At 58.2% G+C, this 27,579-nt stretch overlaps 6 protein-coding genes and 1 long non-coding RNA gene across 20 annotated transcripts in view; 2 read left to right on the forward strand and 5 right to left on the reverse strand.

The window, feature by feature from the left end:
* Window positions 1-194: 194 nt before the first annotated feature.
* On the reverse strand, window positions 195-3,846 carry NOL3 (nucleolar protein 3). Of its 2 annotated transcripts, XM_027516340.1 has the most exons (5): window positions 3,648-3,846; window positions 3,297-3,565; window positions 906-1,208; window positions 438-755; window positions 195-341 (listed from the first exon to the last, which is right to left on the reverse strand). In XM_027516340.1, the coding sequence occupies exons 3-5, from the start codon at window positions 1,198-1,200 to the stop codon at window positions 334-336; spliced, it is 621 nt and encodes a 206-aa protein (XP_027372141.1). In that variant the 5' UTR covers window positions 1,201-1,208; window positions 3,297-3,565; window positions 3,648-3,846; the 3' UTR covers window positions 195-333. The 2 variants fall into 2 exon arrangements, with proteins under 2 accessions (XP_027372141.1, XP_027372140.1); XM_027516339.1 differs by lacking the exon at window positions 3,297-3,565 and having other exon boundaries at window positions 3,648-3,845.
* Window positions 3,847-4,407: 561 nt separating this feature from the next.
* HSF4 (heat shock transcription factor 4) lies at window positions 4,408-9,216 on the reverse strand. 8 transcript variants are annotated; one of them, XM_027516325.1, is made up of 13 exons: window positions 8,985-9,212; window positions 8,235-8,343; window positions 8,018-8,145; window positions 7,801-7,925; window positions 7,455-7,530; window positions 7,264-7,328; window positions 6,665-6,685; window positions 6,284-6,411; window positions 5,934-6,057; window positions 5,332-5,437; window positions 5,168-5,233; window positions 4,962-5,103; window positions 4,408-4,723 (listed from the first exon to the last, which is right to left on the reverse strand). In XM_027516325.1, exons 1-13 carry the CDS (start codon window positions 9,105-9,107, stop codon window positions 4,572-4,574), a joined length of 1,365 nt encoding a protein of 454 aa, XP_027372126.1. In that variant the 5' UTR covers window positions 9,108-9,212; the 3' UTR covers window positions 4,408-4,571. The 8 variants fall into 8 exon arrangements, with proteins under 8 accessions (XP_027372126.1, XP_027372125.1, XP_027372121.1 ...); XM_027516324.1 differs by having other exon boundaries at window positions 4,408-4,806; window positions 4,962-5,031; window positions 5,934-6,161; window positions 6,665-6,761; window positions 8,985-9,208; XM_027516320.1 differs by having other exon boundaries at window positions 5,934-6,161; window positions 6,665-6,761; window positions 8,985-9,206.
* Window positions 9,217-9,662: 446 nt separating this feature from the next.
* On the reverse strand, window positions 9,663-13,920 carry FBXL8 (F-box and leucine rich repeat protein 8). Its single transcript, XM_027516319.1, has 3 exons — window positions 13,319-13,920; window positions 11,624-11,793; window positions 9,663-11,030 (listed from the first exon to the last, which is right to left on the reverse strand). The coding sequence occupies exons 1-3, from the start codon at window positions 13,802-13,804 to the stop codon at window positions 10,058-10,060; spliced, it is 1,629 nt and encodes a 542-aa protein (XP_027372120.1). The 5' UTR covers window positions 13,805-13,920; the 3' UTR covers window positions 9,663-10,057.
* On the forward strand, window positions 13,458-19,437 carry TRADD (TNFRSF1A associated via death domain). 2 transcript variants are annotated; one of them, XM_027516337.1, is made up of 5 exons: window positions 13,458-13,537; window positions 16,848-17,005; window positions 17,896-18,173; window positions 18,256-18,454; window positions 18,590-19,437. In XM_027516337.1, the coding sequence occupies exons 2-5, from the start codon at window positions 16,855-16,857 to the stop codon at window positions 18,898-18,900; spliced, it is 939 nt and encodes a 312-aa protein (XP_027372138.1). In that variant the 5' UTR covers window positions 13,458-13,537; window positions 16,848-16,854; the 3' UTR covers window positions 18,901-19,437. The 2 variants fall into 2 exon arrangements, with proteins under 2 accessions (XP_027372138.1, XP_027372139.1); XM_027516338.1 differs by lacking the exon at window positions 13,458-13,537 and adding an exon at window positions 14,230-14,311.
* LOC113876753 lies at window positions 19,058-21,100 on the reverse strand. Of its 2 annotated transcripts, XR_003506576.1 has the most exons (4): window positions 21,001-21,100; window positions 20,713-20,875; window positions 19,263-19,329; window positions 19,058-19,149 (listed from the first exon to the last, which is right to left on the reverse strand). It is a non-coding gene; the product is annotated as an uncharacterized LOC113876753 (long non-coding RNA). The 2 variants fall into 2 exon arrangements; XR_003506577.1 differs by lacking the exon at window positions 20,713-20,875.
* A 33-nt stretch (window positions 21,101-21,133) lies between these two features.
* Window positions 21,134-24,553, forward strand: B3GNT9 (UDP-GlcNAc:betaGal beta-1,3-N-acetylglucosaminyltransferase 9). 2 transcript variants are annotated; one of them, XM_027516334.1, is made up of 2 exons: window positions 21,134-21,713; window positions 22,051-24,553. In XM_027516334.1, exon 2 carries the CDS (start codon window positions 22,077-22,079, stop codon window positions 23,280-23,282), a length of 1,206 nt encoding a protein of 401 aa, XP_027372135.1. In that variant the 5' UTR covers window positions 21,134-21,713; window positions 22,051-22,076; the 3' UTR covers window positions 23,283-24,553. The 2 variants fall into 2 exon arrangements, with proteins under 2 accessions (XP_027372135.1, XP_027372136.1); XM_027516335.1 differs by having other exon boundaries at window positions 21,134-21,685.
* Window positions 24,145-27,579, reverse strand: part of C18H16orf70 (chromosome 18 C16orf70 homolog) — a 29,480-nt gene continuing 26,045 nt past the window's right edge. For all 3 annotated transcript variants that reach the window (XM_027516331.1, XM_027516332.1, XM_027516333.1), the window contains exons 13-17: window positions 27,503-27,546; window positions 27,082-27,125; window positions 26,873-26,931; window positions 26,227-26,299; window positions 24,145-25,608 (exon numbers count right to left, since the gene is read on the reverse strand). In XM_027516331.1, coding sequence (XP_027372132.1) covers window positions 25,522-25,608; window positions 26,227-26,299; window positions 26,873-26,931; window positions 27,082-27,125; window positions 27,503-27,546 — 307 coding nt within the window. In that variant the 3' untranslated portion in view covers window positions 24,145-25,521. The remainder of the gene's footprint in view (window positions 25,609-26,226; window positions 26,300-26,872; window positions 26,932-27,081; window positions 27,126-27,502; window positions 27,547-27,579) is intronic.

Raw genomic sequence — 27,579 nt, forward strand, 5'->3', positions numbered from 1 at the left:
ATGGAGCAGGGCCCAAGAATCTGGCCCTTGTCCCACTGGGGACCTGGGTCTGGGGTCTCCAGGGGTACAGCTTGTACTGTTGAGGACAGAAATGGGCTGAGGACTGTGCCACGGGCACAGGGCTGCCCAAAGACTTTGGGACTTAGAGGCACACATCCACATCCTCGTTCCTGGGCAAAGAGCCACAATCAGAGTCCAGGCTGACCCTCCAGAATTTATTCACTTTCAGTGGTACTGGGCCAGATGGAACATTGGTGGCGTCTGACCCCACTTTGGCAGGATCCCAGATCACATGCTGCTAGGATGAAGAGCGGCCTGTCGGTGCTATGGCTTTCAGGAATCTAGAAATAATGGAGAGGGCCTGGTCATTCAGGTGGAGCCCCGCCTCCTCCACCTCCCAAGCTATGCCCTCCCGCCAGATTTGGGCAGCCTCACACCTTCAGACTCGTCTCCAGCCTCGAAGTCAGGCTCCGGCTCTGGCTCTGGCTCCGCCTCTGGCTCTGGTTCCGCCTCTGGCTCCGGTTCCGGATCCATTTGGGGGTCCAACTCCGGTTCAGCCCCTTCAGAGGTCTCGGCTTCCAGCTCTGGCTCAGCTTCTTCGAGGGTTCCGGATTGTGCTGCCTCGGAGTCCTCAGGACCCCGGGCCTCGTCGGATTCTGGAGCTCTGGGCAGCCAGGGGCACGTGGTTCCTGAGTCAGCAGCCCCGGGAGTCCAGTGGCCTGGGCATGGAGGGTCATAGCTTCGTTCCCGGTAGCCTACGGCGGAGGTAGGAGTGTCTCAGGCTCAGTTTATCCTCGGTGGTTTCCTCTGCACATTTGCAAGTCTTTGGGGAAGACCATGGATCGATGCCCCCATGCCACGCCCCCTCCTCTGACCTAGGGTCCGCCTCCCCCGCAGGCTCTCACCGGTCCCCACGTGCTGCCAGTCCCAGGTGGGGTCCGGCGCCCGCACAGTTCGCTGGGCGCAGCTCAGCAGCTCCTGGCAGGCAGCCTCGCCCTTGCTCTGCACCAGCAGCAACAGGCGGCGCACCCTGCGTTCGGCGTCAGGCAGCGCGTCTAGCTCCTCGTACTCGGGCCGGGTGAGCACGCCCCGTGCCAGCAGCGCATCCAGCAGCAGCCCCGAGTCCGCCTGCAGCGTCTCTACCAGGCGTTTCCGCTCGCGGTCGATAGTCTCTGATGGCCTTTCCTGGGTGTTGCCCATGGTAGGGGCTGCATCGGAGGTGAGGGGCGAAAGGTAGTGGGGGCGGGAGCTCCCCTGCTTCTGACCTCTCTCCCGGGGCCCCAATGAACATCCGTGGCTGGGGTCTAAGTTCACCTGGATCTCCGCGGTCTGTCAGCCCCGCAGCGCAGCACCGATCCTGCCTCCCTGACCTTTTCTATCTTATCTCTGCCTCGGGCTTCACCTTCGGTCCCTAAATGTTAACTGTGGCACTCCTCTCCTCCCCTAGCTACCCTAGGACCCTCATCTACTCTGACTGCTCTCCCCAAGCAGGTCCTTCCTCCTGAGCCCCTGCCACCATAGACACCGCGATAGATTCAGACCTAGTTTATCCAACCTAACTTCTCTTTCCTAACTTGCTTCCCCAAGGTACAGCTAGTCCTGATAAACCACACCCAGCCTGCAATCAAGTTCCTTTCCAGTCTATCTGCCGAATACTTCTGTCAACTCCACCACTGAGTCTAGTCTCACTTCCAGCCTAGACCCTGCAAAGCTCCATATCTCCCCTCCCAGATCCCAGTGCTGAGAGTCTTCCTGCTCCTCTCACCTACTGGAGGAAGTCCAGACCCTTATCCTGACCCTGAGGTCCATCCTTCCAGGACAGGCCCCTGCCTCTGCACCCCCTCACTGATACCACCACCATGTTGGAACCCCAATGTGCTTTCCTGGCCTCTTCTGGTTCCCTAATACCTGAGTAGAGATACCTGAGTCCTCTTGAGTCTTAGCTCTGACCAAGATCTTCTGACATCACCCGAGACCAAACTGTCTCCCTGCTGCCCTGGGAATGATTCACAGCCATCATCTTCAAGCATCCAGGACTCAACTCATAAAAGCTACCAGCAAATGTCAAACGTTCACCATTTTCCTCAGTGGATCCTCCCATTTTGAGAGGCTGTCACCACCCCAACAGCAGGCCTTGGGCAGAAATTAATCTGCTTTGTTCACTTATCAACAGCCAAGGACAATGGCCCATCTCCTCTTGGGTCGCCTGACCCAGGCAGCAAGGTCCCTGGCATTAAGGGGCAATTAGGTCAGGCCCTGGGCCACTCCCTTTCTCAGTCCATCTCCCTTGGCCTTGGCTTTGTCCAAGGATTTCATCCTCTCTTTGGGGTCCCCCCTTTACCTCCTTACTTGGCTCTAGGTCTGGGAGAGAGGATTTGGTCTTAACCCCCATCTCTCTCACTGCCTGGTGTCATGCTATGCCTCCCTAGTCATTGCACCCCTCCTAGCCATACTGAGGTGTCAGCCCTTCCCTCAGGCCATGAGCAGAGACCCTTTGCCGTTCCCTTTCCCTTCATGTCCCATCTGTGACAAATGCTGCTCCTCCCCTGACATCTCAGAGAGAATTGGCATCTCCCTCCACCCCTCATCTCCTGTAACAGTCTCTCCCAGCACCTCTCACTCCTGTCCATCACCCTACGGAACAGTGACTTTGACAACTCTCTAGGGTAGGATTATTGTGCCCATTTTACAGATGAGGAGACAGGCTCAGAGAGACCAAGTGGCAGAACTGGAGTCTGACTTGCTCCAGCCTGAACTATGAGGTGTCTGGCCAAGCAGAATGCCAACCATAACAACCTTCCCCTAACCCTCATGGGACCACCAGAGAGAATCCAGACTATCTATTCACTTCCCAGCCCCTAGATAGCAGGCTTTCCCCCACTTCCCTCAACCATTCAGTACTGGCACTTCCCAAACTTTGTAGACACTCTTCCCTGGGCCTGGAATCCCCTTTCTTCCTCCCTTGAAAGATGGACCCATCTTTCAAGACTCAAATGTCTCCTCGTTTACCCCAATGCCGGAGTGTCCCAGAGGCAGATACGTTCCTTCTCCTCTGTATCCCAGTGAACATCATACACCCTCACTAGGCTGACATCACTGGGCTGTGTACCATGGATCCTCTGCCCTCTTACTTGAGGTTTCCAAACTCTGTCCCCCCGGTCAAAAGTGCAGGAAGGGAGGGAGGGCAGAACCCACTGTCCACAGGTGCAGAGAGGGAGGGGACATACTAGGTTGGCCCCTCCTTTTTTCTCCCTCCTCCCCAAATTATTTTCATGTTAGCTTCCTCCTCTAGTTACCTCAAGTCCTGCCTTTTGTCCTGTCTGGAGAGCAGAGACCCCAGCTAGTCTGGATCCTCTGAGATTTAATGCTCAGAATATCGAAATTATGTCCTTCAATGGTCACAGCCCAGATTCTTCCCAGAGGACCTGGCGGCTCCAGTTAGCACGCGTGGTCAAGGGTCTCTGCCGCCCTCCCCACCTCGCTCCCTGCGCGTTCTTTGGCTAAGGAGCGAAGGTGGTGGGCCACCGCGGAAGACGTCGCGCACCTGCGAACTCAACATCCATCCCTACACCCAGCCCCAGAGATAAGAGTCCTGCGGAAGGGAGGGGAAGGAAGGAGAGGGGAGGAGAGGGGCGGGGCTCACAGACCTTCGCGCACGGCTGCTGGTGGTGATCGGGCGCGGATTTCGCCCAAACTCAGTTTCTCTTCCCTCCCCCAGCCGGAGGGGGAGGAGTTCGGTGGGGCTCCCGGTCCCTGCGCTCCTGGCGGCCCCACTCACGGGTCGAGCCTCAGCAGGGCAGGAGATGACGAGGCAGAAAGGGCCAGGCAGGGTGGGGATGGGAGCAGCAGCTGCGGCGGGGGCGGGGCGGCCAGGGCTGCCGGGAACCGGGAGGGGGTGGGGAGAGGGGGCCGTTCTTCTCGGGACGCAGGGAGGCCGCCCGCAGAGGTCGAGTACCGCCTGGCTGCGTTTTCCCTCATCACCCCGGGCGCGCCGGAGGAGTCAGGGTGGGGACCGTTAAGCCCGCGGACCCAAGTACCCCAGCAATTCCCATGCGTTTTACACCCATTCTCTTTGCCTGCACAGAGAAGGCTCAGAGAAGGAGCCCAGCTTACTCAAGATCACAGAGCGGGTGCACTGCGGTTCTGGGTGTGACCCCTAAAAGCCCCCGATTCCCGGAGGTCATAGTGGCCATGCGCCAGCCCTGGATTCGCACCCGGAGGATGGGGCCTAAGCAGGAGAGCTCGGCCTCGGAGGCACCTCCGCTCTCCAAGGGTTCCTCGATTAACATTAAAGCCCTGGGATCTGGACGTTTCTATGAAGGCAAAGGCGCCCCCCACCCATGACTTCTGGCGCCCCCCACCCATGACTTCTGTGCTCCCTGGTCGGTAGAGGAAACAGAGACCAGAAACAGAAAAAAAATTGCGGTTTTATGCAGGACTCGGGAATGGAGAGGGGCTGCCAAGTAAGTGGGGCTTCACTCAGCGTCCACCAGGGGGCTCAAGGAAGCCGAGCAGGGCGTGCTACTGCCGGCCAGCCCCTCAGCAGGGCTGGCTTCGGAGTGGAGGGGGTTTCAGGGTGAGGGGTTGTCTCCCGCGCCCAGGTAGGAGGCCCGGCTCTCAGGGCTGCTGTAAATGGTTAAAGCTCCGGGCAGGCTGAGGGCTGGGCCTCCTAAAGCCGCTGGGATGTCCAGCAGGAGTGGTGCCCCGAGTGTGGAGTCCTTTCCTAGGAGAAGCGGGGCTGTACTCAGCAGGGAGAGACGGTCATCTCCTTTCTTCGGGGAAGGAGAGCTTCACTCGCCTTGCCCTCTGGTCAGTTGCGATGAAAGATCCACTCTCAACCTCCCCCTCTCTCCCAGCCTGGGAGATTTCCCTCCAAAACATCGACTGCCCAGCCCACCCAATCGTGATACCTCAGGCCCCTCAGGGTGTCCCCCAGGTCCCTGAGTCACCACATATATTACCTGGGCCTGGAGAATTTAACCCCTTAACCGCCAGCTCAGTCTCACCCTTCTCTGGAACCAAGGGCTGCAACTGCAGAAGAGAACCCCAGGAAGCAGCTGGGGAAGGGAGCTGGGGCTTTGGCAGAGGGAGAACAGTGGTGGACTAAAGGGCTTGGCTGAGCAACTCTCAGCACCCACCCCCGCCACCCTCCCCACCCCCATCTTACCAGGGACAGCTCCATGTCTAAGTCCATCAGAGTCCATTCCCGCCCTTGGAGGCTGGAGCCCAGCACCTGAGGGGAGCTCTGGGTCAACGCTGTCCTCCCCAGGGTGCCCAAACAGCTGGAGCCCACCGAGCCCTGTGCCCCTGCCTCACTGAACGTGTACTCACATCCAGCGGCCCTGCGGGCTCCACACTTTCAGGGGGGGCCCGAAGCAGCATTGGAGGCAGCAGACTGTCTGGGCTCCGGCCTCCCCTCTCCAGGTCCAGAGGGCCCCTGTGCACAGAGAACTGCTGTTGGCCACTCCTTGCTTTAGGTTTCCAAGGAACCTGGATACATCAGGATCTAATCTGACAACATCTAGAGTGTTAGAAGAGGACCTCCCAACCCACACACACAGAAGGGCACAGAGAAAGCACCTTCTGCCTCCTACCTTTGGCCTGAGGTTTGGGTCGTGTGCCTGCCCCCACCCAGGCAGTTATCAGTAGCAGTGGGTCCTAAACTGTTATGTACTTTACAATCTTTACAATCACCCCAGTGGTGGCATTTAAAATGCAGACTCCTCAGCCCTGCCACTGAGAAGTTTCCACTTTCCAGGGGCCTCTGAAGCTGGTGCTCCTTAGAGCAACTCTGCAAAATCAGGTCAGATCATGGCTGCCTCCTCAGCCACCCTGGGGCAGACAAGGCTGGGAAGTTTCAGGACTAGCTAGTGCCGGTCTAGCTGCAAAAGTGGCCCATGGGGTTTATAATCACAAATGGGCTTTCTGCTCACCTGTCGGGAACCTCCCTGGGGCCTCTTGGTTCAGGCTGTTGGGCATTCCTGGGCCCCTCAGGGCTGAAGCTCCCCTTCCCCTCCAGGATGGCCTGCACCACAGCCACAGGCAGCGGTGGGGGTGCTGTCACGCAGAAGTCACACTCGTTTGGGGCCAGGGCCAGCCCGGCCTCGCCTTCCCCCCCTGGGCTGGCTGGCTCTTCTTTGAGCAGTGCCAGGCCCTTCTCCCTGCACCAGAGAAAAGCTTCAACCAGACCCTGGCGCTGACCTCTCCCCCTATCCCCACAGCCATCTGGGCTGCCAGGCCCACCCCCCACAGCTCCCCAGAGGGCAACCCCTGTCCCTCTTACCTCCTGCCACCACTGGAGGGGGAAAGCCTGGTTCCTTCAGGGGAAGGAGAGTCTTCCGGGAGGTCGGAGATGATGGGGCCCCTGGCCCTGTGAGGGCTGCTGAGGCCCAGCGTGGTCTCCGGGAGGGGCTGTAAGTAGAAGACGAGGTTGAGCCCTTCACCTAAAGTCATAGGGTGAGCCGGAGCCTGACTGGTACCACATGGGCAAGACCTAAGGGGGAAGGCTTGAGGGGGGAGGCTTGGTCCACGCAGGGTCTGGTGGGAGGGAGGCTAGGCTCTATCTTCTCTTCTATTTCTTTTTTTAAAAAATCTGTTCTTTTAGGGGAATGGGGAAAGGGAACAGGCTCTCTATGGAGAGATGAGAGGAGAAGCAAAAACCTACCGACTGGATAAAGTAGGGGTCCTGCAGGAGGGCACCAGGTAAGGGGCAGGTGTTGAATTTGGCTGGTGATGGGCACCCCTCATCCAGCATCAGCGACCTGTGCAAGGTGGCCAGGGGCACAGGCAGGGGGCTGGGCAGGTTCATCTCCCAGGCCCCTCAGCCTGCACCACCGCCCTCCCACAGGCCCCAGCAGCCACGTCAGCAGAGCTGAGGCCTGTTGCCAGGGCATCAGTCACATGCTGGAGGCAGAAGGGGCTCCCCCCACAGAGATGGGGGCCCTTTGGGGGCAGAGGGGAGGGAGGAAGCCTGGTTTGGGCCCCAGACCCTCTGCTCTTGGGATGCTTTGGGGTGAGGGGGAAGGGGATCATGGGGTGGAAATACAGGGTTAAGGTCCTGGAAGTGAGGGGTCTGAGAGTCAGGGTTTTGGTGGTAGAATTAGGGGTAGGGGGAAGCCCTGGAATGGGGCTTTGGGGGAGATGGCGATGGGGTGGGGAAGACGGTAGTGCAGGGGGAAAGGCAGGTGAAGGGGTTTCTGAAGGAGAAGGAGTCCTGCCAGGGCTCTGGCAGGGGGTGGGGGCGTCTCTGGGGTTCTCACTCACAGCTTCCTCTTAGCTCCTGCGCTCCCAGACCCAGCCTGAAGTGGCCCAAAGAGGCACTGGATCAGCTGAAAACAAAGGGTTAACTCATCTTTGGGGCCTTGCCCCTCACTCTAACAAGACACTTCCAGGGGGCTTCCAGGGCTGGGCGTTGGGGGGATACGTTCAGGAGTGGGGTCGGGGCAGAGGAACACCTTGCCGATGACCCGATGCTGTTGACCGTGGCTCTGCCGCAGGGTGACCACCTCCCTCCACAGGATCTCGTTCTGCCTGGGGAAAAGGCGTGGGAGGGTGCTGAGGCATCTGAGAGTTCGCGGGGTCACCACCCCCACCCCCAGAATGGCAGGCCCGCGCCCGCGCCCACTCGGATGATCGTCCATCCATAGTCAAGAGACTGCCACAGCTCGGCCCACTGGTCTTGGAGGAGGCACCGAGGCACAAGAGAGAAAGGAGCTGCCCAGAACCGTCTAGAAGCCAGTGTCCTCGCGCCCAGAGCCCCCCTTCTCCCTCCCCAACCTCCTCCGCCCCCTCCCCCCGCACTGCCTGAGTTCCCGCAGCCGCGCCTCGGTGCTCTCCTGCACTCCCCGAAAAGCCTGCACCTCGCCCAGCAGCCGGCCCAGGTCCTCGGGGCGCCAGCGGCCGTCGTCGCCGCGCAGCGCGGGCACCTGCAGGTGGGAGGCTCTCTCAGGTAAGGGTCGCACGAAATAGCTGTCCCACTTCCACCCAGGTTCGCTGGTCACTGCTGGCCGCCCCTAACCTTGCGGCGCACGCGTTCCAGCAGTTGCTCTCGGCCGCGTACGAAGCTCGGATGCTGGAACTCGACGTGATCCCGTTCGGGTCTCAGCAGGCCACCCTGCTCGATGCTCACCACCTTCCGAAAACCGTCTAGGGAGCGGGGCGCGGGAGCGTAAGTTGCTAAGTCCCCGCGAACCAAGTCACCCACGCTCGATTCCCACTAGGCCCTAGGGACTCACACATATTGAGTTGCCGCACGAAGCTTGCCATGTTGCTGTGCTTGAAGTATTGGGGCAGCACCTCCTTGGCGAAGCGGCTCTGGTCGCTCACGAGGAAGCTGGTGCCGCTCTGAGGAGAGCACCGCCCGCCCACTCACGGTGCGGGCGGAGACCAGACGACACCGTGAGCGGTGCCCGCCCACGGCCAAGCCAGTGGTCTGGCGCGCGCACACAAACTCACACTCACTCTGGAGACCGAGACTGTCATTCATGGGGACGTGGGACGAGGCCGGGCCGGAACCAGCTCTAAGGCCTATCCCGGGGCGACCACAATGAACCTCTACCCCAGCCCACCCAGACTCCCTACTCGGTTCTCTAGGAGGAGGCGCAGAGGCCAGACTTGGGTTCCAGACCCGGATGGCTCCCCGACCCGCGTTGTGACTCTGAGTTAGAATCAGACCCAGCCCTTCCCTTCTCCTGGTCTCTGTTTTCCCATCTGTCTGATGGGATAGGGTGGGAACTAGAAGACCTCGAAGATCCTTCGGGTGCTGGGTCTCCTTCAGAAGGCTCCTACCCTTTCCTCTGCCCGAAGGAAGTCGCCTCACCTCCATCTCCAATACCACAACCCCCGCCCAAACCGTCGCCTACCCTAGACGGCTGAATCAAGGGACCCACAACCCCGTCCCAGGCAGGGGTTGATGAGCGTGGACGTTCACTGACGTGGAGGAATCCCGGGGACCACTGAGGAAGTCGAGGGGCCCCAGCCCTCACCGGGCTCCAGCGGATCAGGTGGTCGGTGCCCGGGTCGCCCACCAGCGCCCATAGCTTGCCGAGGAAGGCAGGCACTGGGCTGGGGCCCGGCTCCGTGGGCAGCGCGGCCGGCGCTTCCTGCATGGCGCAGTCTCGGCCCCGCTAAGCGCTCGGGCCCGGCCGCCGCGGGCTTGTCAAAGCCGCGGAAAGTGCTGCGTTTGCCGCCCGCCCCGCCCTACTCCGCCTCCCGGCGCCGGGTCAGGCGGGGGCCACGTGCGAACTGGCGGGGCGGGGCTCTGGCCGCGGCCACAACACCAGCGGACCGAAAGGGCAGTATGGGATCGGATGTGCGTGGGGGCAGGGTGCAGGAGGGAGGGAGACCTGAGTTTGAGTCGCACCCTTCTCAGGCCCGCTGTTTGCTCCTGTGTTCTTCGGGAGAAATAGAGCGTACACAGCCTGATGTAGGCTGGGAAAGCGATGGAATGGGCACAGCCAAGCCTCGGGGAGAGTGGCAGATAGGAGCAGCGACGGTGGGGAGGAGAAGCAGATACCCTCCCGCGGAACTTGGGACGCTGTCATTCCGAAGATGTCAGGACCCCAACCCTGACCGATGCAGCCGCACCGGTAGAAATGGACCTTGAGGTCTCAAACCCTCCCTACCCTTCTTCCAGCCTCTGTCAGTTCAGAGCAGACCCGGCCTTTCACAGGACGCAGAGATAATGCTTGATTTATTTCACACTCACTCTAGAGGCACTAACACACATCCCCCTGAGGCACAACTTGAGCCAGTGCCCTCCCTCCCCCCACGCCAGGACCGCCGAGCTAGCGACATGTTTGCAGAGGACTGGGATTGGAGGAGGGTGATCCCTGTACTGTGGGGACAGTGGGTGTCTGCAGATGTTGAAAGCAATGAATGGACTCAGGGCGCCCTGGACCGGTACCGACGCCACTCCATACATAGGCTCCAATCCTCGAGAGGGACAAGAGGCAAGAGTCCCAAAGAAGAGGTCGAACAGCTGGCCCGCCCCTGGGCAAACCCACGCAGCATTTCAGAGGACACACGTCCGCAGGGAGCGGAAAGAGCGTTTGTCCCATCACGCCACAAGCGTGGGCCGCCAGGGATGCGGCTCCCGCGTTACCTTGAGCGTGTAGCTGCGCAGGCGCGGGCAGCGCGCGCGGAAGGCGTGCAGCACGGAAGGCCGCACCACGCAGAAGCAGTGCACCTCGCGCAGGCCCGCGCAGCGCGCTGCCAGCTCCTCCAGTGCGGCATCCAGCTCGGCCGAGGCTGCGGCGCGCACCTCAAGCGCGCGCAATGTTGCGGCGTAGTGGCGCGCCGCGAAGCGCACTGGACCTACGGTGTCCCCAGAGAGGCTGAGGCGCAGCGTAGCCACGGGTACGGCTGGCTGCAAGACGCGCGTCACGCTCTCTGCAGGCAGCACCGGCTCTAGCTCCAGCTCTACCTGCAGTCCCGGGTGGCGGAGGCTCAACGCGGCCCAGGCTTCATCAGGCAGGGGGGGCGCGCGTGCGTCTTCCGGACACGCGCACCGCAGGGCGAGGAGCTCGAAAGGCGCGCGCTCTGGCGCCGCCAGTGCCTCAAGCGCGGTGCGCGACAGGCTGGCCAGGTGCAAGCCAAGGGCGCGCAGGCAGGGGCAGGCCTCTAGTAGCTCGAGCACGGAGCCCGGCCCCACGCTGCCCACCAGCGTTCTGTTATCTAGAAAAAGGCTGCGGAGCTCCGGACAACCGTGTGCCACCTGCAGCACTAGCGCGTCGTCCAGTGAGAAGGGCAGGCGCCGCAGGTCGAGGTGGCGCAGCGCGCTGGCCGCCCCACAGAGGGCGTGCACCGCGTCCAGGACGTCGCGGCCGGCGTCGAAGAGCGGCTTTTCTCCGCGGCATTCCAGGCACAGGCCTCGCAGCCCAGGGGTACGGCCCGTCAGTGCAGTCAGTAAGTCCGTGGCCGCCCTGCGACTCGACTTCCTCGACGGCTCAAATTCCAGCCATAGATTCTGAACGTGGTCCAGGCAGGCGGACAGATACGGCGGCAGCATGCCTTCCAGCTCACAGTCGCAACTTGGGGGTAGAGTGGTGGAGAAAAGGCGTCGGCCGGCCAAGTCCCTGCGACCTGGCGAGAGGACTCTAACCCACCCCTCTCTCTGGGTTCCGGTTACCATCCCCACTTCCTGCCTCCTACCCACACACCTCCTTGGTCCGACCGTGCCTGGTCGCTCCTAGGGATGCTACGAGGGAACCCTGTCCCTTCCTTCAGACGCATCTGCCGCCAGTTGAAACCGTGCCGGAGAAAGCCAGGATATTTTAGAAAATGGCCTTTCTCATTGGTCTTCAGGAGGCGGGGCGGGGCCTGTGAGCTGCGGCATTCACATTCTGCCTGTCACTTCTCAGCTGAGTGAGGAAGTAATTAAATCTGTCTCAATTTTTTATCTGTGCGATGGAGATAATAATACTTACTATCCGTCCATCACATAAAGTGTTTGTGAGGATTAGAAAGATTGGTATACGTAAGGCCCTTAGAACAATGGTTGGTACACAGTAGGTGGCCAATGTTAGAAATGACGCTTTTTAATACGGAGAAGAGTCACTGCATCGCCCCAACCTCTGACTCTACCAATACTGGGAGAAGGTGGGAGGGGGGAGAGCCTGCTCACCTGATGCTCGTGTCGTGCCACACAGCGCTGCAGGTGGCAGCGGCAGCCCAAGCTCTGCAGACCCTCGCTGCAGCAGCGCGGTCGGGCAGGGGCAGGTGGCGGAAGATGAGCGCCAGCACCTCCTCCGGCAGCTGTTCTCCAGGCTCGGCCATGGCCAGGTGGGGGCCCCCCTGCAGGAAGGCCACAGTGTTCAGGGGAACACTTGGAGCATATGTGTAGAAATGCTTGGGGCCCAGGATCCGCTATGTAAATTTGCAGAGCCCAGTGCAAAATGAAAACGTGGGTCTCTCTGTTTAAAATATTATCGAGGATTTCAAGACTGTGACAGCAGAGCATTTAACCAAGCTATTAAACCAAGCCTGGAACTCTGTACACAGATCTCAGACCCGTGAAATCTGCCTGGGATGCCGAGCATTTCTGATTCTTCCTTTAAACTATGTTCTCACTTGTTGAACGAATCCACGTTTTATAATACTCTATTAGAAGGAACTCACCACAACCCGTGCACCAGGTTGATAAAGCCAAATACCTGGATTTGGGACGATGCTGTCAGATCTTTCTCCTAGTCACCAAAGTCTCTGAGGAAGTTGGAGGGCCATTGCCCAGGCCCTGACTCCAGACCACCACGTCTTCCTCAATCCCTCGCCCCAGTCTCCCTCTACCGCACCATCACGGCGGCCAGAGAGCCCGGACTAGTCTTATAGAGGTCACTGAACTGCTTGCCTCCCAACTTAGACCCTGAGTACTTAGGGAACGATGGAGCCCAAACACCAAGGGCCATTGAAATGGCTTCTAAAAGGGCTCTGGGCAGCAGAATCACCCGGACATTTGTTTACCTTACAGATTTCATGGCCCCACCTACTAAATCAAGCTCTCCTCAAACAGTAGGGTCCAGGAATATGAATTTCAACAAGTGCAGGTGTATGCCACAGGTCCCAAGTTGAGAAACCTGGTCCTAACCCCACCCGTCACTAGAGAGTGACGGCAGGGTTAATAGGGCGGGAACATTAAGGAAAACTTTTAATTGACAGGGACCAGGAGCCAATCAGGAAGCAGAGGTGCGGGTCGGGCGTAGCTGAATACGCGAGGAGAAGAGAGGCTCCTTCCCCCACTTCACTGGGGGAGACAACTTGGGTTCTTCCAATGAGAGGCCAGGGAGGCGGAGAAAATCTTGGGGTTATGGGGGCCTGAGGGACCCTGGATTCAAATTCCGATCCTGAACCCCGAGCAGCCCAGGCACCCGTTGGGCGGTTTAGGCTCAACTGGAATTCCACAGACCCACATCAGAGCGCGGCCTTTGTTGGAGACTGTGCGTCCTTTTTGAAGCTGCCAATTTTAGTTTAAGGTGCTTAAAGGTTTTCGTACACAACGTTTGACGCCACTGGCCAATTTTCTATTTTCCCATATTTTCTAGGCTAACGGTCCCTGCTGGAATTTATGTCTCGAGTACCCGGGAGTTTCTGATACCCTCCGCCACTGTTGAACTAGGCACCCAGTTCAGAGTGTCAGGTAGAATCAGAGGAGCTCGACCACCCAGAAGGGGACGCCCCCTCGTTGCTCCATCCTTTACGCGCTGGAGAAAGAGGATCGGCTCTCACCCTGGGGCCCTCCGGTCTCGTAAGAACCGCAAGTCCTCGAAGTCCCTTGCCGCGGGCAGTTCCGCCTGCTGTTTGACCTCAGGCGCCAGTGTCTTACCTGCGCAGCGGATCGGGTGGGCTTTGCCCAGAGGCTGGGGACTGGCCGCAGAGGACAGTGGCGGGAAGGAACCGCGGGGAACCCGGGGGGCGGGACGCCGGGACGGACGGGGCGGCTCGGACTGGGGTGCCGCCCCTGCGCTCCGCGCACACCCGGAAGCAGCGCGAGTCCAGTGGAAGCCGGCGGGCGTGGGAATCCAGGCCGGGCCCAGGCGGCCAGGTTAGTGCAGAGGGTGGGTGGGCTTTCCGTTGCCGGCAGGAGCCGAGGCGGGTCCTGACTCAGGAGCACAGGCGCGGTGCGGTTCTCACCCGCGGCTGCTCGGGTCAAGTGGTGGTGGTGGTGGCCTATTGGGCGGTTTCTGTGGGAGGCTGGAGTGAGGGTACCGACGCTGGCCCCTGCGAGTGCCTTGTCCCAGCTAGGGGCTTTCAAGGGGCGGCAGGGCCCTGTGGGTGAGAGGACGGGGTGGTACTGGTTCTGAACAGACATTCGAGAGAAACCCCTTGGCCGGTCAGAGTCAGTTGCAAACGCGAAACTCCAGCAGGAGGGTGGGCTAGTGGGAGGCCGGGGAGCTCCCCTCCAGAACTCTGAGAGGCTCTACTTGAGTAGATGCTGGGACTCGCAGCTTTTCAGTCCTTGAGAGGCCACCCCTGCAGGTCGTCACCGCCTAGCCGGCCAGAAGTGGAGCTACTCAGGACTGTTATTGTTCAGTCGCTAAATCGTGTCCAACTCTTTGCCACCCCGTGGACTGTAGCACGCCAGGCTTCCCTGTCCTTCACCATCTCTCAGAGTTTGCTCAAACTCATGTCCAGTGAGTCAGTGATGCCATCCAACCATCTCATCCTCTGTCAGTGTTAATAGAGCGCTGCGCCGGCTGGCTACCGATGGCAGGGGCATATTTTCCTGAGTCGGTACCCACGTGTCCCTTACGATCTCAGCCCAACTAAGAGTTCCCAGGACCCCGGCGGGCCCCGCTGGTAGAGAGGCGGACTCCAGGTGGGTGGGGCGCGGGGCTTCCCGAGGAGGGGCTTCTGTGAAGGGACACAAGAGTTCCCAAGGGGGCTTAGCGAGGCAAGGCCCGCCCCTCACCCCGCCCCACCCCTGCCACTTTTCAACAGTTATCAGGCTGGTTTGACTTCTCCTGTTCCAGTCCTAGAGAGTATGACAGAGATTCCCCCTCCTCTTGGTTTGCAGTGTCCTGCAGGCTGGCCAGTTGGGCAGAGGACTGTCTGGTCCTGCCCTTACTTACCCACCCTATGGGGTCAGCACCCTTCAGTCAGGGGGCTAAGAAGATGTGAAAGAGGAAATGTTTTGGGGCCAGGTTCCCACTTCTCCACTCTGGGCCAATACCCCAGGACTTCCCACTTGTCTCCCTACTGCTCTTGGTCCCACTTGTCATCTACCCCGTTTTTGTTTTGTTTTGCTTTTTAAGAAAAACAAATATGCCTTTTTAATACAAAAGAAATCTCTCTTTCACATAAAGTAGAATATTTAAATAAAATGAAAATAAAAACCACCCCAATCTCCCTCTTCCCCAAGAGAAATAAACAATGCTAATTTTTTGTTAATTTCTATTGTTTTGGATAAACACACAAGTATTAGTAAGTTTTCTACCAAAAGATTATGGGGGGAGCTGGTCAAAAGATATGTTCCCTGTGCTCAAACTCAGGGTAGGGTTATCAGGTATCATTCTTCCTGCCAGGTCTGGTGAAAGTGGAGGGTGCCATTTCTCTTTTCCTTTATTATTACTATTTTTTAAATTTGCCAGCTGCACCGCACAGCTTGAGGGATCTTAGTTCCCTGACCAGGGATTGAACCCAGGCCCTTGGCAGTGAAAGCACTGAGTCCTAACCACTGGACCACCAGGGAATTCCCTTGAACCCATTTTTCTAGGAAAAGGGTATGATGTTGCCTCAGGTAAGGTCTGAAGAAGAGGCAGGGCAGTTCTCCACCTGTTGCTCATAGTGCTATAGCTGGGAGGCCACTGACAGGCCAGTGCCATGGTTCCCTGAGTGAGAATTTTGCTCCTTGATCTAGAGCTAGGATTTTGTTGAAGATAGATTAGAGGAGATGCTAATGTCAAGGGCCCTGACTGTGTTTGGACAGAGAAGGAGCCTGTATCAGAACAACTTGAATGGCATCAGACAAGAGACTGTCTCCAAAGACTTGAGACTAAAAAGGAATGATTTAATTCACATAACAGAAAAGTCCAAGATGCAGCTAGAGCCGGGGACATGGTGTGGTTAGGGGTGCACTTCTTCATCTCTTGGCTCTGTAGCTTTCTATGCCAGTTTCATTCTCAGTCAGGCTGAGAATGGCAAAGGAGACCTACCCTTCCTTCTAGCTCAGCTTCAAGATAGGAAAGGGAAACTTGTTCCTCTTTCCTATTGGTTTAGTTGCTAAGTCATGTCTGACAGTCCATAGACTGCAGCCACCAGGCTCCTTCCATGGAATTCTCCAGGCATGAATACTGGAGTGGGTTACCATTTCCTTCTCCAGGGGATCTTCCCAACTCAGGGATTGAACCCAGGTCTCCTGCATTGAAGGCAGACACTTTACTCACTGAGCCAACAGGGAAGCCCAAATTGCAGGTTGATTCTGATAGGTCCAATATGAATCCTATGCCCAACTCAGAACAAACCATTTCAGGAAGGTGAATGGAAGATGCAGATTGGCTAGGCTGGACGTCAGGGGCGAGGTTGGTCCTTCCAACAGGCCTGTGGATTGAGAAAAGGGTAGAGGGAAGTCCCCAGAGGTCAGTCAGGACTGGGGTAGAGAATCTGGGCAGGAGCAAACTACAGGTGTCCTTTGAAGTGAAGCCAGGAGGTACAGCAGGAATGCTGGAGAATAAACCTAAGTGGGGGCTCTGAGATCCCTGCTGCTGTTGTGTTCGACTCTGTGCGACCCCATAGAAGGCAGCCCACCAGGCTCCTCTGTCCTTGGGATTCTCCAGGCAAGAATGCTGGAGTGGGTTGCCATTTCCTTCTCCAATGCATGAAATTGAAAAGTGAAAGTCGCTCAGTCGTGTCTGACTCTTCACGACCCCATGGACTGCAGCCTACCAGGCTCCTCCATCCATGGGAGTTTCCACGCAAGAGTACTGGAGTGGGGTGCCATTGCCTTCTCCTGCAGGGATCCTCAAATATGAACTGAGGGCATACCAGGACATGAGTCTGGTTGTCCTGTGGGGGTGGGCACCATCCAGGAGGAGGGTGTCTCCAGTCAGCTTTGAAAAGAAAGACACCCTGCCCTGAGGAGGGGGGCAGAACTTCTTTGCTTTTACTGCAACATTGTCCCTCTCCTCTCCCACCCCTGTGACCCTGGGCTCTTTCTGAGAGAAGGCAGTGGAGGGACAGTCCTGACTACAACTCTTAGCTGAGCTAGGACCAGAAGCAAAAGGAGCTGCCTAGGGGATTATGAACTTACCTTCAAAAGTGTGCCATCTGGGTGGGGACAGCTGGGCCATGTGGGACTGGAAAGCTGTCTCCAGGGCTGGGCCGGGGGTGATCTGAATGCTTATCTCTGTCCCCAGGAGCAAGATGGCGGCTGGGCCAAATGGGCTTGAGGAGTGGGTGGGCAGCGCATACCTGTTTGTGGAGTCCTCACTGGACAAAGTGGTCTTGTCCGATGCCTACGCTCACCAGCAGCAGAAAGTGGCAATGTACGGGGCTCTCCAGACTGCCCTAGCAGGTGTGTGGCTGGGCAGGCACTTGGGGAAGAAAGGGCGGCCTGGGGCTTTTGTGGGCGGGGCCAGGGACTGAGACCCCCGCAACCTCTTCGACTCTGTGGGCTTGTGCTTAATCACTGGTTTGAGGAAAAGATTCCTTGGGGATGACAGGAGGAGGATGCCTGGTTATGTAGGGTCTTTCTTCTCTGGTACGCATAAGTGCCCTTCGGTATAGACTTGTGTCCCTGTGTCTGTGTGTAGTCTACCTATGTGTGCACTAATATTCCCCTACTCCATGCCCCTCCCCCACTCCCCAGATCAGGCCGCTTGCTCACTGCTTTCTACTTATCTTACATTACACTCTCTCTCTTCTTTTCCTCTCTCACTGCAGCACTCCTTGCCCAAGACCCTTCCCCAGTACCTCCCTTTCCAGCCTACTTTTCCCATCTGAGGGCAGAGGCCACAGGAGGTTGAAGCTGGTTGGGGGATCTGGCCCCAGCCTCAGAACAGCGAGAGCCCCTCTCCTTGGGAGGGGGGAAGCAGTACTAGGAGGCGGAAGACCTGAAACCTCCCGCCCACTGCATGGCCAGCTGCCTACCCAGAGGTCTGGGGTGCCCAGGGCAAACGCCCCTTTCTACTCTGCAAAGTCTCTTCTACGTTCCTTTTGTCAACCCTCATTTGAGGCTTCAGAGTGGCACCCACTCCGTCTCAGGGTGATCCTTGTGATAGGTCCTGGCCTTTATTCTGGGTTGTTGCTGTTTGCCTTATCATTCGGCTTCCCAGCCGGGAACTCTGGAGTATACCTGCGCCCCTAGGTGTCTGGGGGTGGGGGGGCGTCTCATCTCAGGCTTCATTCCTTCTCCGGCCTCATGGAGCATGGCCCCGCATGGCGCCTGACTGCCCGCCTCCGCAGAGAGTGGCGGGAGCCCCGACGTGCTGCAGATGCTCAAGATCCACCGCAGCGATCCGCAGCTGATCGTGCAACTGCGTTTCAGCGGGCGCCAGGCGTGCAGCCGCTTCCTCCGCGCCTACCGCGAGGGGGCGCTAAGAGCCACGCTGCAAGGGTGCCTGGCTCGGGCACTGGCCCTGAACTCGGTGCCACTGCAACTGGAGCTGCGCGCTGGCGCCGAGCAGCTGGATGCCTTGCTGACCAACGAGGAGCGCTGTTTGAACTGCATATGCGCCCAGAAGGTGCGGCCGGGCTGGGGCCAGGGTGGGGTGGGGCGGGAATTCGCTGCGGAGACCCCCACCGACGCCGCACTCTCCTCTCTAGCCTGACCGGCTCCGGGATGAGGAACTCACCGAGTTGGAGAATGCGCTCAGGAATCTGACGTGCGGTTCGGCGGGGGGCCAAGGAAGCGACGTGCAAGGCACTCCAGCCCCCTTGCAGTCTCTGGCACCTTCTCCGCCGGAGGAAAAACCGCCACCACCGCAGCCTGGCCAGACTTTTTTGTTCCAGGGTCAGCCCATAGGTGAGACTCTCGGAGAGAGGGAAAGGCAGGATCCTCAGGAGGATGAAGCTTGGGGAGGGGCGAGGTCTGGGCCGGGTAGTTGTGGCGGGAATGGAAGGGTATCCCGAGCTCACTCCCTCCCCACTCTCTCTGCAGTGAACCGGCCGTTGAACCTGCAGGATCAACAGAAGTTCGCCCGCTCAGTGGGCCTCAAGTGGCGCAAGGTGGGGCGCTCTCTGCAGCGCAGCTGCCGCGCGCTGCGGGACCCGGCGCTGGACTCACTGGCCTATGAATACGAGCGCGACGGGCTGTACGAGCAGGCCTTCCAGCTGCTGCGGCGCTTTGTGCAGGCCGAGGGCCGCCGCGCCACGCTGCAGCGCCTGGTGGAGGCGCTCGAGGAGAACGAGCTCACCAGCCTGGCGGAGGACTTGCTGGGCCTGGCGAATCCTGACGGCAGCCTGGCCTAGGCCGAGTACCAGAGAAAGGGGAGGTCGGTCAGTTGCCCAGCCAGGGTTTGGAGCACCTGGATGACCGTAGGTCCCTTCTGCTGCTACTGCTGACCTCTTGTCCACCATGCGACTCTGAGACCACACTTGGCAACCCCACTTAGCTGAGCTGCTGGAGCTGCTGCGCAGAGATGATGGAGGCCCTCTCCAGGAGTCAGACAAGCACCCACCATGTCTGCTGGGGTGCCACTGGGCGTTGTGTTCTAGATACTAGGATAGAGACAGAGTGAATGGGTCTCTACCCTAGTATCTAGAACAGACCTGCTGCAAGGTCTGCTTCACCTTCTCCCACCCTAAAAGAAGGGCTTTCAGCCAGACTTTACCTCTTCATTCATTATTATTCATTAAGGACCTGCTGTATCCTAGGCATCATCCTGGGTGCTGCAAATACTGTGGTGAACAAAACACATGATTCTTGTCCGTTGTCAGTTCACACTCAGTGTGGGACTCTGAATATAAAGTAATAAAATACGACCCATTTTTTGGATGTGAAAAATACAAGGGGTTGTGGGAACAACTGAGCAGGGGTCTAACCCAGGTTAGGGGTTAGGCTTCCTTGGGGAGAAATGAGTGTGAATATTGGGGCGGGGATGGAATGAGAGAAGGGCAGTATTCTTGACATGGCCAGCCTCAGGTGAAGTCTTGAGGAAGGTGAGAGGGAGGGGTATTAGAACAGAAGGTTTACAGTGGCTGGATCTAGGGGTGGGTGGATTTGCAGAGACCCATTGGAGAGTGGGGGAGGCAGAGGCATTTTACAAGAGTTTGGATTTTATCCAGAGGCAAGTGAGAGGCCTTTAAAGGGGTTTGACAGTTCAGGCTGGGAGTGAGGATTCAGAGGGAGAGAGAGTACAGTCCCCAGGCTGAGGCAGTTGGTAGCAGAGATGGAGGAAAAGGATGAACACTGAGAGCTGTTTAGGACAAAGGACAACAGGCCTGGTGACACTGAATGAGGAGAGAGGTGGGAGAGGACTCCAGAGTTTTGCCAGTTAGATGGGAGGAGCGATCTGCTTGGTGAAATAGGGGCCCTGGGGAAGGTGAAGCGCTTGCTCTGTTTGGGACAAGCTGGGCGTGATGTTCCTATCGAACACCAGGAGTTCAGGGATAGCTAGAGCTGTAGTTTGAGTTCAGGAGAGGGTCAAGGCTAAGGACTCTGAAATATACAGGCGGGAGTGGCTGGGACAGCCCAGGGGGAGGTCCTGAAGGACACCAACTGGAAAAAAAGAGCAACCCAAAGAGGAAGGAGGAAAACCAGATTGGAAGCCAGAGGAATGGCTCTACCTGCTGTGATGGAGGCTGAGAATTTGTGAAGGCCGAGGAGTGTCCACTGGAGTCAGGGAAAAGGTTACTAGGTGGAGGCTGTTTCTGGGACATAGTGGGGACAGCCTGATACCAGACCACAGGAGGGATGGGAGTGGAAGCAGTAGAGAAAGCCACAGATAGGAGAGGACTCCTGAAAAGTCTGTGAGCAGGAGGGTGAGGCCCAGGATGGAGGGTTTATTTTGGAAGGCAGAACACTGGTGGGAAGAAGTCAGAAGGAGCAGTCATAGCCACTGGGAAAGAAGATGGCGCTGGGCAGCAGTGCTGGTTCCCTAGTCTGCCCTCAGAAACTCCGGGGTGGGGTTGGGGGTGGGGTGGGGTTGTCTACTCCAGGCCCCACCTGGAGGCTCTGAGTTCCAGGGAGAGAGAGGTGGCAGCATAGCTGGGCAAGGTCTGGCCTCTCAGTCTTCACCTCTCTGCCTGCCTGGGTTCCGATCAAACCCTTTGCACACTGACCTACTTCTGGAGTTCCCCAAGCTGAACCAATCCCTGCCAGCCTGTCTGGCCTGCAGTGGGCCTAGGCGTGGTTATTTCCTCCTGCAGGAGGCTATGCTGGCCTGGGCCACCAGGGACTAGAGGACTCAGAACTGCCTCTGCAGAGATAGATTGAAGTGCTCACCTGTGAAGTTAAAGAAGACAGGGTTGGCCCCCTCTCCTGTATCCCTGCGGATGGGTAGGGAGAGGGGCAAGGGAGGACAGAGGAGTCCTGGATGGAATTCCAGAAGTCCTGGGCAGTGCTCTTACCTTCTGTCTGTCTGATCCTGGGCGAGTCACCTGACTCCCTGAGAAGGAGTACCCCCATCTGGGCATGACCCATGACAGCTGCTGGCAGAGCTGTGAGAACTGAGCAAGCAGTCGTCTTGGTCCTTGTGTGTGTGGTGTGTCTGCTGGCGGGCATGGCAGAACCAGGAGAAAGGAGACTCCATGTACCTGGGGAACCAGGGCTCCTGGTACGCAGAAAAGAGGCACTTCCAAGGATGGCCTGGGAGGGGCCAGGGGATGACAAGCCCGCCTGCGCTGCGGCTCCTGCCAGCCCAGGCCCTTCCGGCTCCGGAGAGGCAAGGGTGGGGAAACTAACCAAAAAGGCCAGTGCTTCTTCCTGTCCCCTGGAAAGGCAGAATTGGGCAGTTTTAAGTCAGAACGAAGACCAGAACTCACCTCTTGGAGCCTTCCGGAGAAATAGCTGACCGTGAGGATCCCTTTCAGGGATTAGTCTCCACTTGGAGACAGCTTTCCCGCGGCGCCAGGGCGGAGCTGAGCTCCAGATGTCCAGGCGTACACAGCTGTAGGGTCACGTGGCAGCGGCCCTGGCCCCCCTTCCTGCCAACGTTGCATTTGGCCCAAGCCCCGTCCATGGCCGCCCTTGGGACCCTGCGTTGAGCCCCGGAGGCCCCGGCATCCGGGGCCGCGCCACTCCCAAGGGCAGAAGGTGTGTCAGGATCCCAAGGACCGCCGTGGTGGGTAGGGATGGTTGGAAGGGATTCGGCCTCGGCGCGGGAAGGGGGTGGGGCCGAGGCTCCGCGTCTCTCGCCCCGGCTCTGGGGCACTGTCCTGGGCCGGAGCTGAGAGGGTGGCAGACGACTAAGAGGAGGAACCTCTTGTCCTTTCAGGGTGTCTATCCCAGTGGGGGGAGTTAGGGTCCAAAACAGGAGGACCCCGGAGGGGGGTGAACGACCAGTAGCCGGAGACCCCTGGCCTGTGGCCTCCCGCGGCCTCCCCTCCGGGAGCGCGGGGCGGTAGCCCCCGCCGCTGTTAGCTTCCACGTCGCGAGCCCCTGACTGAGTCTCTCCGCAGGGGGCGCGAGCGCCGGCCAGGCTGACATGAGGCGGAGGCTGCGCCTACGCCGAGAAGCGTTGCTCACGCTGCTCCTCGGCGCCACCCTCGGCCTCCTGCTCTACGCGCAGCAAGAAGGCGCGGCCCCGACGACGAGCGCGCCGCGAGCACAAGGGAGGGCGGCGCCGGGGCCCACCCCAGGGCTCCGTGTATTTCAGGCCCCGGACACGGGTGCAGCTCCTCCGGCCTACGAAGGGGATACGCCGGAGCCGCCCACGCCCACGGGACCCTTTGACTTCGGCCGCTATCTGCGCGCCAAAGACCAGCGGCGCTTCCCTCTCCTCATTAATCAGCCGCACAAGTGCCAAGGAAATGGCGCGTTCCCCCGCGGACCCGACCTGCTCATCGCCGTCAAGTCGGTGGCGGCGGACTTCGAGCGGCGCCAGGCCGTGCGCCAGACGTGGGGCGCTGAGGGGCGTGTGCAGGGGGCGCTAGTGCGCAGGGTGTTCTTGCTGGGCGTACCCAGGGGCACAGGCACAGTCGCAGGTGAGGCGGAAGCGGGCACTCAAACGCACTGGAGCGCCCTGCTGCGTGCCGAGAGCCGCGCGTACGCGGACATCCTGCTCTGGGCCTTCGACGACACTTTCTTCAACCTAACGCTCAAGGAGATCCACTTTCTGGCCTGGGCCTCCGACTACTGCCCCGACGTGCGCTTCGTTTTTAAAGGCGACGCCGACGTGTTCGTGCACGTGGGAAACCTGCTGGAGTTCCTGGCGCCGAGGGACCCGGCGCAGGACCTGCTTGCAGGTGACGTGATCGTGCAGGCGCGGCCAATCCGCGTGCGGGCCAGCAAGTACTACATCCCAGAGGCTGTGTACGGCCTGCCAGCCTACCCGGCCTACGCAGGCGGCGGCGGCTTCGTGCTTTCGGGGGCCACGCTGCGCCGCCTGGCCGGTGCCTGCGCGCAGGTTGAGCTCTTCCCCATCGACGACGTCTTTCTGGGCATGTGTCTACAGCGCCTGCGCCTCACGCCTGAGCCTCATCCTGCTTTCCGCACTTTTGGCATCCCTCGACCTTCAGCCGCACCGCACCTCCACACCTTCGACCCCTGCTTTTATCGCGAGCTGGTTGTAGTGCACGGGCTCTCAGCTGCTGACATATGGCTTATGTGGCACCTGCTGCACGGGCCGAACGGGCCAGCCTGTGCGCGTCCATGGCCTGTTCCTGCTGGCCCTTTCCAATGGGGCCCCTAGCCTCCTATCACAGCTCTAAGCCCCCCTCATTCAGACCCAGTATATAAGTGGGAGGTAGCTTGAAGGGTAGGTTCCCCAGGTGGGTTAGTGCTGTGTATGTGGTTCTTCCCCATAAAGGGGTATCCAGGTGTCTGTCTGCAGAAGGCCCAGGGAATGAAGACTGAGCTTGGCTCCTGCTGACCCTCTCTACTGGGCCATGACCTGGAACCAATCCGATGGTGGCACTTTTGAGATAGCCAGGGCTGAGGTGGTGAAGAACCAGGCTCTTTGCCAAGCAGGTGAATATGCTTGGTCCTCCGAGCAGGGATGTGTGAGTGTATGTATGGGGGGAGGGGTGGCGGCAGAGGCTCATGAAGTCTAACCATGCTCCTTAGTTTAGAACCCCTAGAGTGATGCCAACAAATGCAGGTCTTTCTCAAGACTGGACCCCACAGGAAGGGATAAAAGGCCTGGCCTCAGTCCTCATGGAACCGGCAGCGATTCTGCCACAGCTCAATCTGAAAGTAGGTGTTTTGCTTCCTGTCTGCCCCTCCAGTTTGAATTGGTCTTAGCCCTGTCTAGGTCTTTAGATCTGCTTTCCTGGGGCCAGCCCCTCCTGAGCCCTGGACTAGGTGGAACACCTGGGATGGAGGCACACGGACTGGGCACACTGTCCTACCTGAAGTCTCTCCCCACCTCCAGCTACCCACAGGAGAAGAACCTACACCCATGTACCTATGCCAGTCTCCCACTGGAGTCTGTGCTGCCCCCTTCAGAGAAGCCAGGGAACCTCTTCTAAGATGATATCAGCTGTAAAATTCCCCATCTTCAACCACCCCCTTTCTCAAAAACAAACAAACAAAAAACACCAATGCCCCCAGGCTTATTTAGTACAAACATCCCAGCATCAGCACATGGGGAGCTGTTGCTGAGGGCACAGGTCTTTTATTGGAGGAGGGGTATGGGTAGGGCATGAGGAAGATTCCCCCATTCTAGGAGGATGGGAAGAGTCCTGGCTGCTCCACAGTGGGATGTGTGGGGGTCTCTGGCCAGGCCACCATCCACACGGGAAGACACTAATCAGTCACGAAGTCATGGGAACATCACACAAGAGCCTGGGGCTGGTCCCCCGCACATTCATTGTTAAACTATACAGGATGAGGCTGTACATGAATTAATTACAAAAGAGTCGTATTTACAAAAATATGTACACACATTTGAAAAACCTCACAAAATTGTCATCTATGTATCACAAGTTGCTAGACCAAAATATTAAAAATGGGATAAAATTATACATTTCTCTTCTCAATTCTTTTCAAAAGGATTAATATTTTTAAAGCACATATGCTTCTTTCCTTAGCAAGTCCCATGAAGAGGGAGCAGCCCAGCCCTCCACGAGCCCCAGAGGCCTTGAGCCGTGTGAAAGGGCCCGGCCGGGGGACACTGCCCAGAGTCAGGGCAGGAGAGCCAAGCCCACAGTGCAGAACAGAACGCTGAAACACACAAAAAAGGAGCAAGATGTCTTTGGCTAAAACTTTGGCATTAAATAAAACAGGCAAACAGAATGGAAACATGCAGCCCCACCAGCAACGTTGGGGCAAAGCAGGGGAACAGGTGACCTTGAAGGCTTGCTCCAAGACAGGTAGAGCCAGGTCTGGGCACATACCTTGATGGTAGAAAGTTGTGTTTCAACCACTTGGGTGTGCCTACTGGGCTTGGCAGGGAGCGCGTGCAAGAAAGAAACAGGGAAGGGCAGGTGGGCCACCTTGGCCACAGCCAGCTCATCAAGTAACTAAAGTGGATGTAGTGCAAAAGTCGCAACCAAGTACTATGGACAGGCTACCTGCTTGCCTTAAAGGTCACGTGGCAATGTTGGGCCAAAGGCAGGACCGTGTCCTTGTCTGGGTGCCTGTGTTCTCAGCCATAGAAAAGTCCCAAGTTTTCCCAATGTGTGTGGGACAAAGAGACAGAACTCTGTCTCCTTACATGTTAGTTGAGAGCTCCTGGCTCCAGGTATCAAGGCTCAGAGTTTGTGCTTCTCTTTGCAGTCTGTGTCCCCTGTTGGCACCAGCAGGCTGAGAACGGACTGAGGAATATCTGGGCCTCTTACCCCATGGCAGAGTGCCCAGCCTGAGCCCCACCTCAAAACACAACAGCCCTTCCACACTGGCAAGATGTCCAAGAAAACCCACGGGGTGGCCCACTGAACAGGATGCAATGCACAGTTCCACGGGGCAGAGGGGCAAGGGTCATGACGTTCCTAGGGGAGCTCCGCGGTTCTCAGGTGGGCACCAGGTCTGGGGGGGCCATAAAGGGTCACCGAGGCAATGTGGTTGTTCTGCATGACCTGGCGTAAGAAGAGGACAGTGAGGCGAGGGGGAGGAGTCGAAGGGATGTAAGCACAGCAAAACTCCCACAAAACCCCCAGTGGGATCAGTCCTGCGCTGTTATAGAAGAGAAGGCACGTGAGGCAGCACCTGTGTGTGCAACACACTTGCACATGGGGCTGGACTGACCCCTCCACACCCCCCAGGCTTGTGTTAAGGGTCATCTCTGCCCTTGTGTCTACCTGTTCCTCCGGGACACATAAACCTCACCATACCCATCTGTCCAGCCCTTCTGGAACTGCTAGGGGTCTGCTGAAGGTATGGCAACCAGATGGGAAAGCAGGGGCACTCCATTCTTCTCCCAGCCAGTGGGGCCTCAAGAGCCACTCGCCCCACCACACATTCATTCATATGGCATTTAAAGAACCCCCCCAATTCCTGCAGACAGAGCCCCACTTGCCCTGCGGTTCCCTTTGCTATTGTACTCATGTTTTCAAATATAAATGTGGGCTCCCCATTTCCCCTCATCTTGTTGGATGAGCCTGCCCAGCAGGCCCTTCAGGCCCTTCCCAATCTCTCTCCCCCATCACTTGCCTGTCCTTGACATGATCACCAGCCACTCAACCCCCAGGGCTTACCTCAAAGATCATCCGCTGAAGACCAAAGCAGAATGTGGAGCCAAAAGGGTTGGTGTTGTTTGGGGATGAGGACCTGAGGCCGGGGAAGCCAGAATTAGAGGGGCAGACAGAGACCTAGGCCAGCTGGGGCATCCAGTTCCCTTTGGGGTAGGGGCTGTTAGCCAGTGGTCCCTCGGGGCTCTGAGTGTGTTTCCCACACGGGTTCTTGAGGTCCGAGGCACAGTGATTGATCTCCCTCAAGCACCAAATCCTATGCAATCCAGCTGGCACAGAAGGGTATTATGTAATTGGACTGGAGTGTACAAAGTCAGGAGAGAGAGGGCACCTCAGACAGCAGGGCAACCAGTTACTGGGCTGTGAACTAAAGCAGGTAGCAGGTGTGATGGGGACAGCTAGTCAAACTGCCTCCCTCTCTGAGTAACTGGAGGTAGGAGGGAGAGGGGCAGCTATCCCAGGGGCAGCCCCTCTGGTTGCAAGTAAATGTGCAGAACTGTTGGCTGAGTTCTAACTCACAGGGCTGGGGCAGGAAGCATGTGGCAACATCAGAAATTCCTGCCAGTTTTAAGCCATACCCACTGCTAGGGTTCCCGGTCATTCTGGGTGGGGAGGAGGTGGGTGGGGGGATCAGAAAGTAACCCCCACTCACCTGTGCAGGACCACAGGCTTCTCCACAGGGTGTCCCAGGAGCTCCTGGATGTTGTCCCACTAAAAGAGGGATGAGGGTGACAGGGGATTAGTAGGGACTCGACCCCACTATGACCAATGGCTGGCCCAAAGGACACAGGCACCCAGACTGTTGGCAGGCTCATACCCTCCTCATTTTCAGACTGTCAGGTGGGAAAAATAGCAGCTCACCTTGCTGTAGGTTGTGCATGTTTCTGTCTGACCCTCTGTGTTCTCTGAAAAGAGAACACAGCATGGTTGGTAGCTGGCCTGGCCTGGATTCAATTCCACATCTGCTCAGATAGATGGCTCAGCCCACCTGCGACCCCAGCCCTCGCCGCACTATGCACTGGGCTTGAAGTTTGGAAACCAACAATCCCACAGGCACAGGATAAGACCTTAAGGGCTTCCAGAAGACTACAGACCAAGAACCACGTGGCCCCCAGAACCAAGAGCCCAACCCAGAGGAGCTGAGGCTCTGAGGAGAAGCAGGTGGGCAAAGAGTCCTCACATCCAACCACTGCCACCCTCTCTGCTTGGATCATCATCTCTTTGAAGCATGAGAGACTGACTCTAAAACCCTTTCCTTACCCTGAGTACACTGACTACTCACCTCTCTTTACGGTTAGGGGGATCTTGAACTCACAGCGGTGATAACTAGAGAGAGAAGGGAGACGGGTAAAGGTGGGA

The sequence above is a fragment of the Bos indicus x Bos taurus genome, chromosome 18 (assembly GCF_003369695.1).
Source record: "Bos indicus x Bos taurus breed Angus x Brahman F1 hybrid chromosome 18, Bos_hybrid_MaternalHap_v2.0, whole genome shotgun sequence".
NCBI lineage: Eukaryota > Metazoa > Chordata > Mammalia > Artiodactyla > Bovidae > Bos > Bos indicus x Bos taurus.

Bases quoted from the DNA above. Each gene is read 5' to 3' on its own strand.
- NOL3 (XM_027516340.1), bottom strand. From the start codon at position 1,200: ATGGGCAACACCCAGGAAAGGCCATCAGAGACTATCGACCGCGAGCGG. The intron at 756-905 runs GTGAGAGCCTGC...CCTCCGCCGTAG, and splicing joins CTGGCAGCACGTGGGGACCG to GCTACCGGGAACGAAGCTAT.
- HSF4 (XM_027516320.1), bottom strand. From the start codon at position 9,107: ATGCAGGAAGCGCCGGCCGCGCTGCCCACGGAGCCGGGCCCCAGCCCA. The intron at 7,329-7,454 runs GTGTTCCTCTGC...CTTTGTTTTCAG, and splicing joins AGCATCGGGTCATCGGCAAG to CTGATCCAGTGCCTCTTTGG. The intron at 6,162-6,283 runs GTAAGAGGGACA...TCTCTGGTGCAG, and splicing joins CCCTCCAGTGGTGGCAGGAG to GGAGAAGGGCCTGGCACTGC.
- FBXL8 (XM_027516319.1), bottom strand. From the start codon at position 13,804: ATGTCTGTTCAGAACCAGTACCACCCCGTCCTCTCACCCACAGGGCCC. The intron at 11,794-13,318 runs GTAAGACACTGG...GCCTTCCTGCAG, and splicing joins CCACCCGATCCGCTGCGCAG to GGGGGCCCCCACCTGGCCAT. The intron at 11,031-11,623 runs GTGAGCAGGCTC...TCTACCCCCAAG, and splicing joins TGGCACGACACGAGCATCAG to TTGCGACTGTGAGCTGGAAG.
- TRADD (XM_027516337.1), top strand. From the start codon at position 16,855: ATGGCGGCTGGGCCAAATGGGCTTGAGGAGTGGGTGGGCAGCGCATAC. The intron at 18,174-18,255 runs GTGCGGCCGGGC...TCTCCTCTCTAG, and splicing joins ACTGCATATGCGCCCAGAAG to CCTGACCGGCTCCGGGATGA. The intron at 18,455-18,589 runs GTGAGACTCTCG...CTCTCTCTGCAG, and splicing joins GTTCCAGGGTCAGCCCATAG to TGAACCGGCCGTTGAACCTG.
- B3GNT9 (XM_027516334.1), top strand. From the start codon at position 22,077: ATGAGGCGGAGGCTGCGCCTACGCCGAGAAGCGTTGCTCACGCTGCTC.